Below are 23711 nucleotides of genomic sequence, written 5' to 3' on the forward strand. Positions count from 1 at the left end.
AATATTTTATTTCCAAAAAAATTAAGAATGAAAAGGTTTATGCCAGGATTGTTTCATGAGGTATTTTGTGGATGTTTTATGGGAATTCAGTAAATGTTATGCAATAATTAAAGTCAGATACTCTTAAGATATTTAGATATGTCATTTATTTAATAAGTTCAAGGTGAAATTCCAACAGAGAAAGGCAGAATAGAAAACTAAATCCTATGAACTTAAGATGTTCAGTTTTTATACATGCATCCATATAGACATACACAAAATAGAAAGATTGAAAATTGCTTATAGCATACCATAGATATTCCCCATGTGATGTTTGCTTTCTTTCTTTTTGTATTTCCAAAATTGAAAGAAAAAATGTATGTATCCTTTTGTTAATTAAAAAAAATCAATTGTTTCTTTTCCATAGGGAGAACAAGGTCTCCCTGGAGCCGCAGGCCAGGATGGGCCTCCTGGTCCTATGGTGAGTATGATCTTTTCTGTTATTTAGAGGGAGAATTCAAGAAACAAATTTATTTATAAGCAAGAATTTCTGAAGTTTTATGTTATAAATTAGCTTATACTTTGTCCAACATTCAAGGAAGTGCATTACTTAGATCTAAAAAGACGAAAGTAATCCTGATCGGTTATTTGGAAAATGTGTCATTTGATCAAATCTTTCCTTTCTTATGTCCTTTGGATAAAAAAAAAAAAAAAAAATATTTCCACTCTGAATAAAATGCCACTAATAGCCTCGCCAGTTCTTTTCTAAATGTGGACAGTTCCCCCAAATGCATGCAATTACACTTAGTTTCCTGGCACTTCATTTAAAAGAATGACATTGGCACAGGCATATAGTGATTCCTTCACCAAATAAATTGTTCTCTTCAATGAGTCATACGTGCTGGAAGATAAAACATTAACCTCCATTAGTGAAGAAAGGCATCATTACTACAACTGAAGCTTGGTTACTATCATAAACCCTGTGTGCAAACATGCTTGAGATATGCAACAGAGCATTTAGTTGACCAGCACACTGTACATGGGATGGGAGTGTATTATAGGTGCCAAGGCTATCTTCGCAACTGAATTTTGGCATAGGTGAGAAACCAAGTCTTGACTTTAATATCATTGTTTTTTGGGTGACAGATTCTATTTTATGGTAGAGGTATTTGAAATTCATTGTTCAGAAATGGTTGCATGTAAAGGGATTAATCAAAATAGTCAATAATGCATACCATTATGCACGTGGGATGCAAGTTGGTTCAAAAAGTCAAATGCTTCTGTAGAGCAATTCATATTTTACAAAAGTACCTCTTATCATGAATATATTAATTACCTCAGAGATGCATTCTCAGAAAGCCATCAAAACTAGGATTCAGGCGCACCTGGGTGGCTCATTCGGTTGAGCATCTTCCTTCAGCTCAGGTCTTGATCCTGAGGTCCTGGGATCTGAGTCCCATATCCGACTCCCTGCTCCACAGGGAGCCTGCTTCTCCCTTTCCCTCTGCCTCTGCCTCTGCCTTTCTCTCTGTGTGTGTCTGTCTCTCATGAATAAATTAAAAAATCTTTTTTAAAAAAGATTTATTTAATAAAACCCTGGGATTCATAATCTTATTTATTGAGGAGAAATTTTGGCCATTCCTTTTAGTAAAAATGCCACAAAATATACCAAGAATTTCGTATTACAAGAGACTTTTTTTTTAAAACTTTCACTGAAAAGTTAAATATCATTTATTTTAGTATCAGGATAAAAGTCACCAAATTTTGAATGACCTTCATCAGGAGATTATCAAATCTGTACATGACCCGATCAGCATAGGCACGGGGCCCTGGTTGAAGCAGAGTGGGCTTCAAGTCTGTGCCACTATTTAGGGAATATTCTCCTTAGATATGGTAAGCTCCTAATTCTAGAGTCAGAGTCTGGAAAAAATAATAATTTGCCTTAATGTCACCTTAAAATATGCCAGAGATTTTTTTCTTGTTATTTCAGATTTTCCAATAAGTATTCTGACCTTTATCCAGATGAAATTAAAAAAAAAAAAAAAAAAAGAAACATCATACTGGAGATTTCCTTCAGATAATATTAAAAATAAAACCATCAGATGTATCACCTGATTCCAGCTTGTAAAAGTTTATATTTTTGACCCTTAGGTAAATGTGAGTTTACAGAGCAAGGGACAGAACATCTCAAACTCAAACCCTTTTAGGCAGAGTGAAGTGAAGAGCATCAGAATTCAGCAATATGAGTGCCATGCCTTTCTCTGGCTACTCGTTTTATCAGAGTGCACTTATAATGTGAATATATTGGAGCTTTTTCATAGCATCCATTAGTTTGACAATATCTAATTTTAATGAAAATGCTAGTTGATCCTCATGAAGTGAGGATGAGCAGAGAAACCATGCTTTTTATGGCAATTCAATGAGCTTTTCAACTCAGCCAAGAAAAATTTATTTTAGTAGGCAGTTTTTGATCATGGTTATTGGTTAAGGTCATTGGCTCTCAAGCCAAGCTCCCTGGTTTCAAAAACAAACACTACTACTTACTTGTTGGATGGCTTTAGGAAAGCTATTTATTTTCTTTTTAAGCTTTAGGTTTCTCATCTGTAAAATTAAAATACCAATAGCATCTATCTCTTGGGATGTAATGAAATTTAAATGAATTAAATGAGATATTAATATCTTCTACCTCATTAGGGTTCTTATGTTAATTAAATAAGTTATATGTAAAACACTTAGACCATTCATTGGTACCAGGTGCATCAAATAAAGAATGATTAATTGAATGAAATACTGTTTTGAAAAATAAACAATTTCATATTCTTAGTGAAAAGTAACTAAAGTTGGGATGCCTGGCTGGCTCACTCCGTAGAATATTGTTGATATTGGTGTCATGAGTTTGCGCCCCATTTTGGGGGTAGAGTTTACTTTAAAAAAAAAGTCACTAAATTTGACCTCATTCATGCATACATACATATCATCAATAAACTTGTTTGAAAGACACTGACTATTAAAGCAAATGAAAAGGACTAACAAATTATGCTGACTTACAGCAGTTAGAGTCTAAGGTAAGTAAGTAAGTACTATAATAGAATTAAGCAAAGAATGCTAAATATATTCAGAGCAAGATTGTTAAAATGCCATCTCCTCTGGGGACCTTTCCCTCATCAAGAATATGGTAAGTTTATTAAAGAAGGAAAAGAGAGGTTTAAAGGTGGTTGGAAGGCTTAAAAAAAATGTGGGAGGTAAAAGTAAGAGGTTTCAAAACTCATATAAATTTGAATTAGTCTCTGAAATTAATCCACGTGAAATTCATCTGAATATTCTCTCCATAATGTGTTTTTCCTCATTATAATTATAAATGTATTCACACCCACATCCAAGTCTACACATGCTTCAGAAGTCTGTTTATCACGGCATTTCTGCAGCTACCCATTGGGTCTCTTTTCTCCTTCCCGAAGTTTGCCTGAAACTTCCTGCTGTAGGGTCCACTAGTCAGACAAAACCACAACATTCCCCTTTCCCCAACTTTTATATACAACTTAGCTGTTCAGTAAGTGCAACTTACTGAACTTTCATTGCTCCAGTTAGGCAGCTAACTAACTAGACAATTGCACTCTATCTAACAGAGCAGTTAGCAGTATGGGTGCCATTCCTTTTTCTGTGGCTTTTTGTTTTTATTAGAGAATATTTATATGCTTGCTTATAAACTTACTGTACTTATAAAGGTATTTTATATATAATCATGTTAACCTTTGGAGTGGAAATTCTTTGGGGTGAGAGTGAAACAGATCTTTTAAAACTTTTTAAAAAGGGGCACCTGGTTGGCTCAGTGGTTGAACCTCTCTGCCTTTGGCTCAGGTTCTGAGGTCCTAGGATCGAGTCCCACATCGGGCTCCCTATAGGGAGCCTCCTTCTTCCTCTGCTTATGTCTCTACCTCTCTCTCCGTGACTCTCATGAAAATATAAATAAAACCTTAAGAATAAATAAATATAACAAAACTTTTAAAATGATATGTGTTTGGTGTTTGTCCACCTGTAATCGTCTCTACTAGAGTTAGATATGGTAAAGTATTTATTTTTCACTTTAAAAGACATTTCTCATGGTAAAAATTAAACTCCTATATATGCACAAATTTTATGTACCTGTATATTTAGAATCACCATATGGAACTGAGGATAAATACTACATAGGGGAGCTAACAGAAGGCCGAGGACAATGATGATATTATATAAAGAATAATAAAAGGTTTTTAAAAATTGAATAAAATTTTTGAGTAGTCAACATGAAAAAGAGATGAAATTTTCCATACTATAATCATGCATGCCTTCTTTTACACATACCGATAAATAAAACATCTGATGGCATAATTTTCCAAACCATCAGGGTCTGAAAAAATGGTAGGATGGATTACTGAATTGCAGTTTCTAATTTTTTATGCTATATTTGAACTGTCTGTAGACAAGATTGAGATGTGTAGCATTCCATAATGATTAACCAGGTTCAAACAACAAAGCATTTGCTTTTCACCAAATTAAAAATTATTTCACAATATTACATTCTAAATAAAGTGCAGGATTTACAGTTTCTTTAAACTTCAATGCACTAGAGTTTTGAGATGCATATCAAAGCAAACATTCTGTAAAGAATAATACTGCAGGGGTAAATGTTTGATTGTGTATTCTAGACACTTAAGAATCTATCATCCCTGTTTTCCTTTTCACTTTATTACTTATGAATTATGCATTTCCCTGGGGTTTTCCAATTTACAATATCCCAAATAGGAAATAGAAAATATGTACTTGGAATAACATTTTTATATGCAGAATTGATATTTCTGATATGTTCCAAGTTCAGAGGGTTATTTACAACTGCTATCAATATCATAACTTCACCAATTTCTATTTCCAACTGATGAAAATGATAAGAAACTGATTTTGCCTGATAAATCCGTCCTCAGATAAAGTTTGCAAGTTCATAAGAAATTCTTAGCTTAGAGGAATTAGTCCTCATTTCCTCTAACTCTTTTATATACATTTATAGAAATGATTTAAAATGCAGTATAAACACAAATAATATCTAGTGTATTTCTCATTACGCCTGAGTAATTAGACTTCCAGTATTTCTTCTCCTTCCTCCTCCTCTGCCTTTTCCTCCTCCTCTCCACCTCCTCCTCCTTCTCTTTTTTCCCCATTTTAGTTTATACTATTAAAATATGGTGAGAAAGCTGACTGAGAACTATTTGTAACAATTCAAAAATGAAAGTTAATAATTTATATTATACTTCACTGTCTATATAGTACTTTTGTAGGTCTGATTTTTCTTCCATTATTAGAATACTATGACAGTTATTACATATTACCTTCTTAAATGAAACTCAGAGATAGTAAGTAATATATCTAAGATCACCCAACTAATATGTGGTTAGATTTAAGACTCTGAGTGAAGCAGTGATTAGGATATTGGTGTCCAGCAAGCAACATCCTTAGTAATTCTCTCGCATAGACCAAAATTTCTGTAACATATTACATGCCTAAGAAAGTTTGAATGTAAAATGAGACATGAAGAAAGTCTGGCCTGTACATAGTTTTATATTTTCAGTCTAGAGAATGTATTTACTTTTAATTTACATATGTCAGTTTTAACCAATATTCTTAAAAGATTTCTGCTACTGCTACAAGTATATGGTTCTTTCATGCAGTTATATTTTTATTAAAACTATTTTTTCTTACTATTCTATGCCACCTTGTTGTAACATATAGAATCTTTTGCATTTATCCTGATGGTGACGTGGTCTCAGGAAATTATTTGAGTGTTTCCACTAATCATTGATATTATCCTTTTAAAATGTGCTGTTGGGCAACATTATTTTCCTAATTGATGATTCATCATGCATTTCTGATACGATCAGAAAATAATAAATATGAAATATAATTATAATTTAAAAATTATTGAACTAGTAGAACCAAATAGGTAATGCTCATATTTTAACATATATGAGATCTTTTATACGCTTCTGATTTGAATATTGATTTAACCCGATTTGGGACCTAATGCCACAGAGCCATGCCTCCCAAACAGTAATGAGTTATCAAATCTATGAAACAGATTGCTGGTCTCTTAACTTCAAAATTTCAGATTCAGATGGTCTGAATGAAACCCAAGAATTTGCTTTTCTAATAAAAAGTTCACAGAGAATGCTAATGCTACTGGTCTAAGGACCACACTTTGAGGTTCACTATGATAGGGTGTGAGTAAATAAGATGAAAGTCCAGTTTTCAAACCCAGGCCTAGAACATACTTGGAAGTAAATTTGGTAATTAGTGAAAGGATTTAAAGAGGAAAGGAGAGAAAATGAGTGGGAAATATCAGAGAGGGAGACAGAACGTGAGAGACTCCTAACTCTGGAAAATGAACAAGGGGTAGTGGAAGAAGACGTGGGTGGGGGGATGGGGTGACTGGGTGACAGACACTGAGGGGGGCACATGACGGGATAAGCACTGGGAATTATATTATATGTATAACCATACTATTTGTTGGCAACATATAGTATGTATCCATACTATATGTTGGCAAATCGAACTCCAATAAAAAATACATTCTCAAAAAAAAAAATACATTCTCAAAAAAAACACCTTGGTAATTTCTTTGTCATCTACATTTTGTCTGTCAGGTTTTGAACAAAGTAGCATGATTATTTTACACAAAAGAAGGTCTAAGGTGAATTAAAATAAATTTCTGTCTGAGGATTATTTTCTCCTTAGTAGAAGAACATTATTAGGCACATTTAAAATTGCATGTATTTTCTATGAAAATAATTTGAATCTATTGTTAATGGAATGATGTAGGGAAATTGTTCACTTTTATATCAATACTTACAGAATTTCAAATTAATTCAGGAATTAAAACAAATATAATTATATATAATAATAGTCCAAAATACTGTTGTTACACAGTACTAATTGTACTAGCCACATTCTGACTTTCCCCTGATGATCAGAAATTCAGTTTAAGATGTAGATGTGAGAAAGGAGTGGAAAAGGCTCATCTATTCAATCTCATGAAACAGGAATCATAATCCTCAATTTACAGATGAGATAACTGCAGCTTTTTTTGGTTAGCTAATTTAAATTGCTAATAGGAGACACGGGCTTCTATCCTAAATTTATCCTATCCTGAGCCCATACTTTTTATATTACATCATATAACTTGGATCAGATCCATAGCTTTTCATACTTTAAATTCACAAAAATGTTGGACTGGGACTTACATGCTCCTCTCACACTGAAGATTCTAAGTGTCTGGATAGAAAGGAAAAAAAAAATTACTCATGGTAGCCTTGAAGAAGATACAACAAAAAGTGAACACTCATGGTATAGTGTGGTAAAAGTCAAAGCCTTTTGTTTTCTAAGTGCCATGTTAAAAATAGTTACTGAAATTATAATTCCGAAATTCAATTCAATATAAATAGAGAAACTGTAGAAATATTTTGCTTTGTTTTTCTGGATGCCTCACTATTGCAGGTAGTAGTGACCTACATTCTGTAGCATTATCTTTACTTGGATTTCATCGATCACACCCTTACTATCCATCCTTTAGTGTCAGTTACGTTTCTTCCGACAGAATCTCTAGCCTGCAGTTTCATTTGTCATTAATTTCACAAGAAGGGTCATATTTTGTGATGCCTTTGATATGGAATACACTGACTTTTATATAAAAACGTTTGTTAGGGACGCCCGGTGGCTTAGCGGGTGAGCGTCTGCCTGTGGCTCAGGGCAGTCCCACGTTGGGCTCCCTGCGTGGGGCCTGCTTCTCCCTCTGCCTGTGTCCCTGCCTCTCTCTGTGTGTCTCATGAATAAATAAATAAAATCTTTAAAAAATGTGTTAAAAAGTCATCAATATGAATAATTCCATGGGTAGGGGTCAGGACTGAGTAAGTTGAAGTCATACCATGATTTTCATCAAAATATAATTCAGCATAAATGAGTAAATGTCTTATCATTGGACCATAAAAAAGGTTAAATTAGTAAAATAAAGATGATTATATGAAGAAAACGAATTGCCTTATTATTAAATTTACAAATCATTTAGATAAAACATTGTTCAGGAATTACAGTTTAAAATACCATCTTGGGAGTTTGATTAGGAAAAGTAGTTATCAAAAGTCAGATGAGTGTTAAAAATTTACTGAGTTTTTTTTTAATTTTACAGGAAATACTGTAATGTATTTGAGTTTAGCACAGAAATATTTGGTTGATTTGATGTATAATTTGGAAATCACTTCTAAAATTAGGGTATTTAAAAATCTATCCTCCATTTTCAGTTTAAAGACCATATAAACCATGTCTTATTCCTAATTTCATATTTATGTAGTCAAACCTATCGATACTATGCTTTATAACTATAGTTAAATATTAAGCCATGGAATTTTAAACAAGCAAAATTATTTAGAATCCTGAAAAATAAACACTAAACATTATTGTTTTTGAAAACTGTCAGATTACCAAAGCCAAACATTCCTTGTGGAGAGTAATGATCCTCTAACTCATACCCACTCTATATATGTTTATTATTTCTCATTATTTAGGGACCTCCTGGCTTACCTGGTCTCAAAGGTGACCCCGGCTCCAAGGGTGAGAAGGTGAGAATAAAAGCACAAGTTATTACAATTTTGACATCCTAAGTAGAGACAATAACTTTGTGGATATAGATCACTCAAAAGGAAATTTCAGTGAATATCTTTGTCCTTCTAACCAAGGAAAAAGCTGTCAATCCTCTGTTTCCCAGATGAATTTAGAGAAGAGAAAATATACAAAGTCATAGTGAAAAATGTATCAGAATTCAGTGTTATATTTTTTCAATGTCCCCTTGTAGGAACCATACGGAGAAAGCATATGGTTATACTAAAATAACCCTTCAGAAAATAAACAGATGGAATAACAAAATGTCCACTTTTATGTTTTTAAACATGAAAATAAAAAATTTAAACTAGAATACCTTTGAAATAATAACTTGATCTTCCAGAATGTACGCTGAGTCGCACCAAATAATGAAAGAAAATAAGCCTTTTTAGAATGCCACTAATGTTTCTGTATTATTTTTAAATCTCCAAATGTCTCTGAAAAACTACAAAGTCTCAAGAGTAAAAATCATTTCATATAAAATATGGTGCTTATTAAAATAATGACTTTTCAGTTGTTTATTTCATCAATATTATATATGGTCATTGTTAGTCTCTTAGTTGAGAGAATTCTTTTTAAGTAAATGAAACACTGAAAATATTTTCAGAAAGCACTTTGTTCCCTAATACTCCTCCTCACTGATAAAAATCTCACTTAAGCAGTAAATGATCCTGTTAAGTAAGAGGAAAACAGGTTCTTAATCCAAATATCCTTCAGAAAGGGTTAAATTTTTTATCTTTTTCTTTTACTTTTAGGTTTCATAAATTTAGCGTGTAATTATTTTATGACTATAATAGATGATTGTAATTTACATATTGTTAAATTTCTTTTCTCTGCCTTTTAAAGGGACATCCTGGTTTAATTGGCCTGATTGGACCTCCGGGAGAACAAGGTGAAAAAGGTGACAGAGGACTCCCTGGAACTCAGGGATCTCCAGGAGCAAAGGGGGATGGAGTGAGTAAAGATATAAATTATTCTCCTACTCCTTTCCAGTTGTACTCACATACACACACACACACACCTGCACACATTCCATTAAACGTGACCAATGAGGTGATTTAAAGCATCTTTAACCTCTTTAAGTCAATGGTGTTTTCAAAAAGAGGTTTACTTAACCTTAAAGTAATAAATTAAAAATATGAGAAGTTAGAAATCGTAAAAACTACAGTTCAACAGTTAATTACACAAAAATTTAGTGAATCCCCAAAACATACAAATCATTCTGAAGCTGCTTTATTCCTATAAAGGTATAGACACTGAAGCACATGGGAAAAAACAGATTATCTTGAAAAGTTATTTGTTAGATTCAGAGTGGAAAGTTTTAGGTTATTCTTATATATTCTTGCATAATCTAAAGTATGCAGTGTATGCTGTTATGCAAAACATGAAACAGAATAGCTGAGGAAAGCTCTAATTTGGATGATTTTCTCTACAGGGAATTCCAGGTCCTGCTGGTCCCATAGGTCCACCTGGTCCTCCAGGCTTACCAGTAAGTGCAAGATGAAATAATTTTTTAATGTAAACTTACAAATATACTGAAGTCATAAATTCTCTAGATTTTTTATCTTATCTTTTATCTTTTGCCTTTGCATTTTTTCTAGGGTCCTCAAGGTCCAAAGGGAACCAAAGGCTCTGCTGTAAGTACTTTTGCCTTTGGACTTTTATTTTTTGGGGGAAGTCCACTTAAATGCCTTGTTCTCTATTTATCTTGTTCCTTTTTTTTTCCTAAAAGGGACCTGCCGGCCAGAAGGGTGACAGTGGTCTTCCAGGGCCTCCAGGACCTCCGGTAAGTGCAGAGTAACAAGAGTAATGTTCTGGCAATTAGCATCCTGAGACTGCCAATGAATTATCTGAATTTATAAGAAGGGTGAAAAAAAAAGACATTCTGTCAAATGTCTTTGTGCTGATTTTTCTAGGAAATAGCAACTAGATTAATTACATGATCAGGTCCACATGCCAATATTTTTCTTTCAATTGAATAAAAAGATACATTAACTACATATTATGATAATCTTGTTTTTATTTGTTTCTGAAGAATATTATATCCTTTCTTATGTCACATTTTTGTGAAAGCAATTGATTGTATGCCACAAAGATGCATATATGTCTGACCACACAGGAATAAAGACAAAAGTTTAGAAAACTGGCATTTTTTTCCTACTAAATATAATGATCATCCTAAAAGCAACAATAATTTCTAATATTTATTAATGCGGACTTTTTCCAGTCTTCACGTAACTACTAAGTGATAGATTTGCTTTGCTAGGGCTGCCGTAATAGGCACCACAAACAAGGTGGCTTAACTTATAGAAATGCATTGTCCAACAGTTCTCGAGGCCACAAGTCCTAGTTCAACCTATGGGAAGCATCCGCTCCTTCCAAGGTCTTGGAGGAAGGTCTGTTCCATGACCCTCTCCTTGGCTCATAGATGGCTGTCTTCTGTCTTTTCCCATCATCTTCTGTCTATGTGGGTCTCTATTCCCAAATTTCCTCCTTTTATAAGGTTATCAGTCATATTGGAATAGAATGCCCTTATATTTACTTAATTAATTATATCTACAGCAACCCCGTTTCAAAATAAGGTCTTACTTTAAGGTACAGGGGCTTAGGACTTCTACATATGAATTTTGTGGGACACAATCCATATCGCTGTGCACTTAACTATTTGGTATAGTTCTACTCTTGCAAATTCAAGTCTGGCTGCATTTTTTAAGTTTTTAAAATTTATACAATGTTAACTTCTATTTGAAACAAGTTAATGTGTATTAACTTGTGTATTATTAAGAGCTTAATGTTTCATAATATAAATTATTATCAAGCACAATAGACAACTCATTAGGTAGCATAATAACTTTAAAATGATATTTTAATCTTCAGAGACTAAAATCTAGTTGCAGAGATAGGACACGTAAATGAGGATTAATTAATAAATGAGAAAGTAACATACATATGTCCACACCAGTCTGTGTTACATTACTTATATAGAAAAAAGGTACAGAAATTATCTGATTTGTATCTACCTCATATGCTCACGAGATTCTTTAGAATAGAATTTACACAGTTTCTACATAAATATTTATATATGTATATGTGTATAGAAAACATTGAAAATAGGAAACACATTGAAAAGCTAAATTAGCTATAGTTTCTCCTAACAATGACATAACCAGTAATAATTATACAGAATATTTTACTTAAGAAGCAATTACATGCACGTTATCTCTTTCACAGGGTCCACCTGGGGAAGTCATTCAGCCTTTACCAATCTTGTCACCCAAGAAAACAAGAAGACATGCTGAAAACATGCAAGCAGATGCAGGGGATAATATTCTTGATTACTCGGATGGAATGGAGGAAATATTTGGTTCTCTCAATTCCCTGAAACAAGACATCGAGCATATGAAGTTTCCAATGGGTACTCAGACTAACCCAGCCCGAACTTGCAAAGACCTGCAACTCAGCCATCCTGACTTCCCAGATGGTATGTTAATAATACATGACACAGCAAGTGTACTGAACCTCTAAGTTATGAAGGCACATTGTCAGCTCATTAATTCTAGTTAAATGTTTAATATAGAATCTCAATAAAACTAAAGCAGGTGATTTAATTCCAATCTTGTAGACAGAAAAAGTCATTTACACCGTGCAATTCAAGATCTGCTTCAGAGAATCCTTGCCGGTTATATAAGGTTTCATTAAATTATGACAAGATCTTTTTGGATGATTATAGATAACATAAATGCATTTTCCATGTAATAACTATGATAGAAGGGGATGTGTCTGAAGCATGTGTCCGTGCATGTACACATTAATGTATAATTATTTATATCCTATAATCTAACTTATTTTACATCGATATGAGTAAAGTTAACATGATTAATAGCATACTACATCATATTTGACCCATTAGTTTAGCAATGATTTGTTGAACAGACTGAGAATTAGGATAGCTTGGGGCAAAAATTTATGTCATTGATCCACAAATAATTGGAACTGTGAACAATTTATTTGTAATAATAATCAGGATAATTTATTATACCTACCATTTAACACAAACTTTTACATACCCATCCTGAGAAAGCAAGAGTTTCAAGTATCCTGAATTAGCTAATAAACTCTCACAATTACATACCTAACAAGGGACAGATTTTATGTGATCTTAAATCTCCCATTTTATGTGGAAATATTTTGTCATTCTTTTTACTTTTAGGACAATAATTTTGCACTGTCAATCATACAAGAATGTTATAACTGAGATCTAAATAACTCCGTTCAGAGAGAAAAGTTCAATGTGATTCAGAAACAGTCACCACCATAAAAGAAGAATATCATAAAATCTTCCTATCTTATTCAAGCATAGCCTGTTAAAACTAAAACAGGCTAAAACTATTAAGGATTTCATAGAAACTGATATCCAAGTTTACAGTATGTATATTTGAGAAATGCAAGTTTAATTCAGTAGTAATTCAGTGATTTGTAAGAATGATTCAGACTTCTCATGTCGCTAAGAGAGTCATACATAATTGTAATTCTATTGTAAAAGATTACAACATGTATGAGTTAATAAGACAACATATAATGACTTAGAACCTGAGAAGTCAAGAAAAAGTTTTGTAAATTTTGGGAATGGGAAGTTCACCATGGGCTACAGTTCCCTGTGGTTTCCTCATAAATAAACTAGCATTAGTAATTCTTCAATGTATTAATTAATTGTGATTAAATATTAATTAAATGTCAATCAATTAATTGAATATTAATTAATTAATTAACAGCCAGGCACTGTTCTTCAGACAGAGATTCACAGATACACAGAAGGAATAATGCCCTTGAGCTGCTGTTCTCAAATGATAGAGACAGGAAAAAGCATAAGTATTAATAATAGCATATTATGACAGGTACTGTAAAAAAATGAGTATTTAGGTAAGCAAAGGATGATTCCATTTTGGATATATAGGGAGTTAATATCTGATGAGGTAACATTTAAGCTGAAACTTTTAAGGAGGTAGCCAGTCATGCAAAGAATCAAAAGGGTATTCCAGGCAGAGGATATAGGTAAAGCTTTGAAGAAGACAAGATCTTGGTGTCTTCAAGGAACTGAAAGATCTCTATGGCTAAACAGTAGTAAGCAAAGTGGAAAATTACTTGAAGTAATTTGGAGGGAAGTGAGGTGGAATCAAAGGAAACTGGATTAATCTAGTCAAGAAATTATGATGACTTGATTTAGAGATCTGACAGTAAAAGCAGGAAATGAATAAGTTAGAGATAAGTTGTACATGGTACCAATAGTACACTGAATTTATTGGACGATGAAGGTGTCTTAGTAATTAAGTTATTATTATGTTTTTGAAAAAAAATTAATGACAATATTAACTGAATAAATCAAGGTAAAAATACCACAGAATTTGAAATTACATATTTCTAAAATCCATAAGATATATCAAACAGTAAGAGTGGTTATCCTGGTTTGTGAAATCCTGGATGATCTTTAACTTTTTTTGTATATTTTATTCCTGAGAATTTCAGTTCATTCCAGACATGAATCTATAAATGATGCAGTCAGAAAAAATGTAAATGATTTTGTTAAATAAATGTTTCAAGTGATCTGACATATAGTAGAAGCTAATTGACTATAAGAGTACTTTCCAAAAAAAAAAAAGAGTACTTTCCCTGTTTATATACAGTAGTAGTAAAAGGTAAAGCAGATTGGTTTTGGATTTTCAAGAGTTCTAGTGCTAAGCAGTTAGAGATTTCAGATTGTTAAAAGTTAATAACCAGTAGATTCACATAATTCAGACTAATATTTAAAATGAAATGACAGCATAAAAAATGGTAAGAGGGAACCAAAGTATGTGTACCAATACTGTCTTCCAATAGTTGTTGGTGTATTGTCAATTATTTTTAAAAAATTTTATGTTATTTCTACTACTTACCATCTTTACTCATCTAACAATAAATTAATGGTCATAGTCATCCACATGATAAAATTTGCCCTGCACCACAGGATAATGACTTTAATAGAAAACTACATTTAAATATATCAAATGGACCTTCTTTTTAAAATCTAATTCAAAGGGAATTAGAATTTCTCTTGTAGTAAAATATTCTTTACTACAAGAAGTTTGTGCCATAAAGTAATGCAAAAGTACGATTGAAGCTAAGTAGATACTATCACCTCCATTGTTGCAGATGAATAAACCAAGGGAAAATATAGTGATTATTATACTCCGACCACTTAAGTAGTAATACATGTGAGATTTAGGGTTAAGTTTATCTGATTCCAATATCCATGCAATTTATTATGATGGGTAAATTGAATGTTAATATTTGAGGAGGTGGCATTTAAGCTGAAATCTAAAAATAACAGATGTGCTAGGAACAAGTGTGTTCCACAAGAGTTTATGGGCAAAGCTTTGATTCAGAGAAGACAAAGGGTCACTCTTTAACTATTCAAACACATACCTCAATATGACAAAAAGCATAAAAGTGATTCTCATGGGAGAAGATCCATCAATATTAATTTTTCTTTCTCTAATAAAATTTGATACTTAATGCAATTGACTTTTTATATAAATGTATTTGTATATGACATATTTTTTCCTACTTCTAGGTGAATATTGGATTGACCCAAACCAAGGTTGCTCAGGAGATTCCTTCAAAGTTTACTGTAATTTCACATCTGGTGGTGAGACTTGCATTTATCCAAACAAAAAATCTGAAGGAGTAAGTACCAATCTGTTTTGGTGGTGACTGTTGACAGTTCTTGCCATGTTTTTGCAATATTGAACTAAACAGGAAAATTATACTGTCATATTTTCATTTATCTGCTTTTCTTACAGGGTAATTAGAACATTTCATTTGCATAAACATGAATAAGACACCAAAGTGATGCACAGAGTTAACAAATACTTCTCTCCTTTATTTTTTACCCAGATGTATTCTTTATGCACCTGCTTGTGCTCTAAAATTCTATGGCTTTCCATGACACAGCACAGCTGATTCCCAAATTTTAGTGCATGCATAGTATTCTTCATTCCACTTACCATGAGATAGAACTCACAGCTGTATATGATATTCAAAATACACAATTTATAATATCTTACATAAAATAAGAGCACTGTCTGCATTTGCATAGTTTTAATTTTTTTTGCATAGTTTTAAAATGTTTAGTCCCTTCAAAAACATCTCTTGATTTTCACCCAGCAGTATCAATATATTTGAGTTCTATCTTTAAAGCTATAAAGGTAAACTACTAATATAGGGAAAGATTTTTTCCCCTAGCCTAATTATATTCTCCAACTATTTTCTGGTGGTAAATGTTGTCTTTGTAATCTTTTAATAAATGACATTCTTCTTAGTAAATGGTATGGGTATAGAGAGGCAAAGAAAGTCCTTAAGGCAAGACAAGTAGCTTTAGGTGTGGCTAATCTCTTCAGGAAAGAAATTAAATTTGTGAGAAAAGGATGGGTAGTAGGGGCAGGAGACAAAGCAACTTCTGTTTCCCAAACATGGCATGTGGCGAAGCATAATAAAATTCGTGTAGCCCCCAAAGAAATGAGGGAATGTGGAAAATGCCTTCCCTTACACTGATAACTCAGATTCCTTACCATGAGATCTTATATACCCTTATAGTTTGCTGATGTTAGCAAAGCAAAACAATAAATGCAGATCTATAGGAGATTCTAAACATTCTTGTCAGCAGAAGATGATTAGGCTTGCTTCCTGCCAGTGACTTTTCCAAAGCATGGCTGAATAGTTACTGGCTGAATGTGTTCCGGATGCTTCCCTTCACTGTGCAATGCTGATGGTACTTGCCTTGCTGGCTGATTCCAACTGGTATTGTGAGGTGTTCCTTTCCAAGGGGTTACCTAAGAGTTCCACCAATGTCCCCTACAGCTCTTATTATGCCATCTGTAGGTTATCCCCCCCACACCCTTCTTTTTGAGCAATTAAAAAAAAAAAACAGGAAGAAAATGACTCCATCTTCACTAAATAGGAATTCCCAAGATCTCTCTCAAATTTTGCTCTTTATCTCATTTTCTGTAGTTCAGGATAGGCTGTTTTAAAACCTCTTTGGCATTTTAGTTTTACTGAAAATTACTGATACATACCTAAACAATGCTGTTCACAATTTTTATCTAATTTTCCTATTCCTTTGCAACAGGTGAGAATATCATCTTGGCCAAAGGAGAAACCAGGAAGCTGGTTTAGTGAATTTAAGAGAGGAAAACTGGTATGTTATAACCTTACCATGAAATGGTTTATCTTAAACTTCATAAATGAAGCTCTCTATATCTCTAGACACTGACTATGAAAGTCCAAATTCTACTATCAAGGATTCCAAGTGTTCTCCGGCTGGCTCCATCTATCTTAGATCACTGTAGTAGTTTAGAGAAGTCTAAATGAGCTATGCTAGTATGCTAATAGCATATGGAAATATACTAAATTTACTAAAATAATGTGATCAGATAAAGTATGCATTCCACTAAGCACCTGATAGACATCATAAAAATGGATTATGTTAGAAATATCCAGTATAGAGAATATATATATTCATTTCTCTATTTCAGTAAAAACTTTTAGAATGTGAAATTTTTTTTCTGATTGTTACATTTGGAAATAAAGTGAACTGACTGACCTAACCTTTATTTGGATTATAGCACAAGTTCATTTAGATATTTTCATACAATTGCCAGTTCACTATTGATAATTTTTATAGGTATTTTAAGATTAGGTGCCAAAACTAAATTTGTATTATAAAAGCTGTCTAAAAATATATGTGTTTAAAATATTAATAAGAATGTATTTAAATGAAAGTTTCTCACTTTCCCAGATAATTATTCAATTGTTTGATGTTCTTAAAAAAGCTATTATTTTCTATTGATGGCTGTTTTATAGTTATCATCCTAGGGGAACCTACACGTATTAATTAACAACTTTAGTGAAGTTCTCCACTTGACAGAATTATTCAATCTTCAAGTTCCATAAAATATCCATGTGATATTCTTACTAGTGTAGAAGTTAAAAATACATACACAGAATTCTGTATGTGGTGTTATTTTTTGTTGTTTTGGTTTGTTTTCCTTCGTGTGCATTTCCCAAGTGGTCTTTGTTTCTTCAACCAAACAAGCTTCCTCACTATCTAAGCTGTTAATCAGTAAGAATTGAGTAGATTCAGCAATAAAGAAGAGAGCCATAGATAACTACCTTTACATTGACTAAATCTTTAGGTAAATTTCCTACTCAATTTTTAAAAACTCTAGGTTTATATGTTTCAGTTGACCCTAGTATTTGAATTATACCCAATGGACTTATGAATTTAATAAAGACCTTTAATAATTTTCAATTAAAACTACCTGCTGTAAATTCAAAATAAGTGCTTACTGACCAACAAATACTCACTTGTGTCATCTTGGACATTATGCTTAGTGCTAGTGACATAGTGTTGAATAAGTGCATCATCTAAGAATGAACAAACGGGCAAGTCTGTCCTGGAAATAAAAGACCAAACACCTTAGAAAACTATGGCCCCAAAATAAAAAACTGCAGGAACATGTTTTAAAATGTGGGGCAAGGGCAGCCTGGCTGGCTCAGGGCTTTAGCGCCACCTTCAGCCCAGGACCTGCTCCTCCCTCTGCCTGTGTCTCTGCCCCTCTCTCTCTGTCTCTCATAAATAAATAAATAAAATCTTTAAGTAAATGTGGGTCAAGTGCTTATACGATGAAATTTTTTAAAGAAGTAGGTGATATTAAAAAAAAATGAAGGGGCACTGGGTGGCTCAGTTAGTTAAGTGATGACTCGGTTTCCACTCAAGATCTCAGGGTCAAGAGATCCAGATGCCTAGGGCTCTGTGCTCATAGAGGCAGGATTCCACTAGAAATCGTTTCTCCCTCTTTCTCGCTCCTGCTCTACTCCTGCCCCCATCACCCGTGCAAGCAGTGCATATACACTCTTTCTCTCTGGAAAAAAAAAAAAAAGTAAAACCCCGCTAAATTGGTCACCTTTGCATTGCACCAAGATTCCCCAGTTCCCATTGTTCACTATTTTCCACTTTATAATTTAAAAACGAACTAGGGGTGGTAGAAGGGGAGGAGGGCGGGGGGTGGGAGTGAATGGGTGACGGGCACTGGGGGTTATTCTGTATGTTAGTAAATTGAACACCAATAAAAAATAAATTAAAAAAAAACTCAAAAAAAAAAGATACACAAATATAATGAAAGCTCTCTTGGAAACAAAAGCATTTTTGGGGAAATTTTTAATGATTAGGACAATGAAGCATAGGAAGAAAGTGATTTTTTTTTCAAGATACATAGTGCTTATAGTAACTCAGGTGGGAATACAATTTCAGAAAATATTGTCTCTGGGTCTTCTGATCCTCTGTGCCCACTTTCTTTCCCTAACTGAAAATGGGCCCATTGATTGATTCATCCAATGCTTCTGGGGTAACAGTTCAACGTCAACAGCGATTTTATCCTTTTATAACATAAAAGAGTAAAAGAATCTTTATATGTCTTTTTATTCTTTTATTCCCAGCTTTCCTATTTAGATGTTGAAGGAAATTCCATTAATATGGTGCAAATGACATTCCTGAAACTGCTGACTGCCTCTGCTCGGCAGAATTTCACCTACACCTGTCATCAATCAGCAGCCTGGTATGATGTGTCATCAGGAAGTTACGACAAAGCACTTCGATTCCTGGGATCAAATGATGAGGAGATGTCCTACGACAACAACCCTTACATCAAAGCACTGTATGATGGCTGTGCGGTGAGTGAAATCGCTTGCCTTCTTCCGCAGGGTGGGAGGCAGCGTGTAACCACCTCAGTTTGGCCCTAAGCCAGGTTTCTCTCATGAAATGCATGAAATGAATAGCAATTGTTATTAAGATCTGATGCTTAACATTGGCATTGAAATACGGTGTCTTAGAAGCCACTAATATTCACACACAGTCACACACACACAAACCATGAAACATACATATAGACATATTTTAAAAGCCGTAGCAGAAGTTAATCTTAGATCATATGCTACTTCTATGGAATTATTCCTGATATTTGAATACTATTATAGCTAGTTATTCTTGAAATTTAAAAAAAAAAATTTCATTTGCCTCCTTCATCCATGGATCTAAAATGACAGGTAAAGGAATTGGCATTATACCATTTATACTATAGATAATTCTTACCTCTGTATTTTGTTTGTAAGGAGCTTGTCTGTTGATTCTATACTATAGTGGTTTAGGCAGTTACTGTCATTTTTTGTTACTTCTATCCTCTGGAACTATCATTTTCACACAGTGGGAATTCCATTTAAGAAAGTGACCCAGAGAACACACTAAAAAACTCATTGTTTTAGCTGATGACTAAAGAAGTCATAGTTACAAAGCAATAAGCACATGACTTCACCAATGAGTAAGGTATCCACAGATCAAAGAAGAGAAAATAAAACATATTAAAAGTAGCAAGTGTTTGGATTTCCCAATAGTAATGTACTGATAATCATTCACAAAATTAATATATAACAGTAGAAGTGACCTCGTGCACTATAACTTGTATACTGTGTCTTAAGAAACCTTGTATATATACCTAGTATGATTACAATGGTGGGAATATATTATTATGTAGGAGCCTGACTCAATACTAGCATCAGTCTTCATCTTAAATGGTATTTTTCAATTCAGTAAGATTCTCTTCAACTGTGCAATATATCCAAATATTATAGTTGAGTAACAGCTATAACAGCTAAATATTAAACACTCAAAATTTAAAACTATCTATGACATCAGTGATAAAAACAAGAGTTAATTACATGTAGATAATGACAAATTTGTTTCTTACTCTTGTCTTTCTTACCTTCTTGTCTCCATTCAGAGGTGTAAGAAAAAAATAACATATGTATTAAAACTATAAAATGATTGTGTAACTCTTTATTTCTGCTCCATTTTACAGTCCAGAAAAGGCTATGACAAAACTGTGATTGAAATCAATACACCGAAAATTGATCAAGTACCTATCGTTGATGTAATGATCAATGACTTTGGTGATCAGAATCAGAAGTTTGGATTTGAAGTTGGTCCTGTTTGTTTCCTTGGCTAAGATTAGGACAAAGAACATATGAAATCAACAGAAAAAAAATACCTTGGTGCCACCAACCCATTTTATGCCACATGCAAGTTTTGAATAAGGATGGTATAGAAAGCAACTTGCTACGTATATATGTTCCGATTAAAAATACTGGTGCTCGTGAGAGGGCCAGAATCTTTATATGAAAAAACTTTCGAAAATCATAAAAATACAAGATAGTGTGGCTGAGATGGAAACAGGCCTTATTCTTGATTTCCAATTTTCATCTCTCCTTTTCCTATTTGGATTTCTTTGGTGCTGTAGAAAAAAAAGAAGAGAAAAATATATATTCATAAAAGATATGGTGCTCATTCCCATCCATCAAGGATGTGCTAAAACAATGTGTTTAATAAATTGTAATTATTTTATGTACAGTTCTATACTGTTATCTATGTGTCCATTTCCAAAACTTGCACGTGTCTCTGAATTCCATCTGACTCTAATTTTATGACAATTGCAGAACTATGATGGCAATAAATATATGTATTATGAAAAAAAATAAAGTTGTAATTTCTGATGGCTCTAATTCCCTTTCTTTGATTAATAATAAAATGCCTTTGTATATATTGATGTTGAAGAGTTCAATTATTTGATGTCGCCAACAAATTTCTCAGAGGGGCAAAAACCTAGAAGACTCTTGGAAGCGCACTTGGATCAACTCTGCTCTACTGACAGTAACTTTGCTGAATTTCAGCCAAAAATATCATGCATTTTGATGCTTTATTCAATGCTATACCTCAACCTTTTTCTTTTTGGAGTCCAGGATTTCACAGGATACTTGTATATATGGAAAACAAGCAAGTTTATATTATTGGACAGGAAAATGTGTATGAGAAGCTATTTTAACAAATCAATGCCTCCATCAAGGAAACAATCAGATGTACAATTTTTTTACGACTTTATCTCATTTCATTGTTTTCAGTGTGCTTCAGTCGTGCGGATTAATATTAAAAGATGGGAACTAAGCAGTTATTTATGAATTTGTTCAATGTTATTCTTATTAACCAATCAACTTCTTGAATTTGATTCCAAGTTGCGTATTATAATAGTCTTCAAATATTATTTTACCTGCACCTGCCCAACAAATACTATTTCTTTTCTTTCAAAATAATATCACACATTATTTGACCTGCCTAATTCCTAAATAACATATGGGTGGATTGTTACTAACAGTGCTTGTTTTAAAAGTCATACTTATTAAAACAATCAAAACATTTTTTTCCACTAAGGTATTTTCTCCCAGGTAGCTTGATATAGCAGTAAAATTTGAAAGTTACAAATTGAACTTTGTATCTAATTTAAGTAATATATGTAAGACTTGAAAATAAATGTTTTATTTCTTATATGAAGTGTTAAATTAACTGATACCAGATTTCACTGGAACATTTTCAACTGATAATTTATCACAAAAGAGCATACTTGTAATACTGGAATTAAAACGTGAACACTTGTCATTCAGAAGTTCTTTATTTTTGAAATCAAGTTTGTAAATGTCCTTTCAAGAAGGGAGATACGAATCGTATAAATAAACTCAAGTCTTGTCTACCTGGATTGGTCATTCTCTTTCTTAAATAGGTTCCAAATTACTCTCTATTGTTGAAAAGGCTTTCAATTCTGTTTCTTGACCATCCAGATTGGAATAGTTTTACACTTTTGGAAAAGAATATTCTCCTTCAGAAATAAGTTGTTTAAATTCCCCACATGTCTAAAATAAAAACACCACATGGTAATACTCTATTTACAAAATTAAGGTAGGCTATATTTAAAATTTCAGAAAGATATTTTTCATAATTAAACAGTTTGCAAAGTTTCAAACATATGTTCACAATTTCAGCACTAGAAATATTTCCAGAACTTTGATATAGTCTCTAAATTATATAGAAAGTTACGTTTTCTATCAAGAGAAATTCTATACATCAGGCATAGAGAATATTTTGCATATTGACCTGCCCTGGGGAAGCTTCATTATTTGCCCATTTTAACAAACAGCTTCCAATTTAGAACTCAGTAGAATTAATGAATAAATAACTGAATTGCCTAACTTTTTCTATTCCTTGCACATATGGATATAGTCTTCTGCATAGCATTGGATTTTTTTTCTCTCCCTCATAATGGATTTTTTTTAAGATTTTATTTATTTATTTGACAGAGAATAAGAGAGCACAAGCAGAGTGGAAGAGCACAGGGAGAGGGAGAAGCAGACTCTGCTGAGCAGGGGGCCCAATGCAGGGCTTGATCCCAGGCCTCCAGGATCGGGACCCAAGCCAAAGGCAGATGTTTGACCAACTGAGCCACCCAGGCACCCTACATAAATGATTTAATATGAACAAAGAAAAGCTCAGTGGAAAGGAAAAAAGCATATTAAAGGACATTCTCTCTAGTGTTGGCCCAAGGGTGTATAAACTCTGGAGAATACCATTGACTCTGGGTAGATCCTGGCATGCGTGGATCCTGGGCCTGATACACATAAAATTTGGCTTAATTCTTTAAAAAATAAATACAGGCAGCCCAGGTGGCTCAGCGGTTTAGCGCCGCTTTCAGCCCAGGGTGTGATCCTGGAGATCCGGGATCAAGTCCCAGGTCAGGCTCCCTGCATGGAGCCTGCTTCTCCCTCTGCCTGTGTCTCTGCATCTCCCTCTCTCTCTCTCTCTCTCTCTCTCTCTCTCTCTCATGAATAAATAAATAAAATCTTTAAAAAATAAAAATAAATGCAAAAATATTACAGAAGTTACTATTTTGAATAACTAAAGGTCTTTCAACAAATTATTAATTTTTAAAAACTAGACCCATGCCAAAAGTATCAGAAAATCTGGAAAAAAAATCAATGTTTTCACTAGTTCTCTGAAGTACTTTTATAATCCTTTTATTCTGTGCATTTGTTTATTTTTGGCTTCAATCTCTGAGTGTCTTATGAGAATTTTATATTCTAATTTC

General features: G+C 33.3%; 1 protein-coding gene across 8 annotated transcripts in view; it reads left to right on the plus strand.

Moving 5' to 3' along the window:
* The window catches only part of COL11A1 (collagen type XI alpha 1 chain), a 197347-nt gene extending 175019 nt beyond the window's left edge, over nt 1-22328 (plus strand). For all 8 annotated transcript variants that reach the window (XM_025417466.3, XM_049111614.1, XM_049111616.1 and 5 more), the window contains 11 exons: nt 407-460; nt 8565-8618; nt 9505-9612; nt 10094-10147; nt 10260-10295; nt 10391-10444; nt 11890-12139; nt 15266-15378; nt 16820-16888; nt 19189-19422; nt 20604-22328. In XM_025417466.3, the coding sequence (XP_025273251.3) occupies nt 407-460; nt 8565-8618; nt 9505-9612; nt 10094-10147; nt 10260-10295; nt 10391-10444; nt 11890-12139; nt 15266-15378; nt 16820-16888; nt 19189-19422; nt 20604-20750 (1173 nt within the window). In that variant the 3' untranslated portion in view covers nt 20751-22328. The remainder of the gene's footprint in view (nt 1-406; nt 461-8564; nt 8619-9504; nt 9613-10093; nt 10148-10259; nt 10296-10390; nt 10445-11889; nt 12140-15265; nt 15379-16819; nt 16889-19188; nt 19423-20603) is intronic.
* The last annotated feature ends 1383 nt before the right edge of the window (nt 22329-23711 follow it).

Source organism: Canis lupus, chromosome 6 (genome assembly GCF_003254725.2).
Source record: "Canis lupus dingo isolate Sandy chromosome 6, ASM325472v2, whole genome shotgun sequence".
In the NCBI taxonomy this organism is placed as follows: domain Eukaryota; kingdom Metazoa; phylum Chordata; class Mammalia; order Carnivora; family Canidae; genus Canis; species Canis lupus.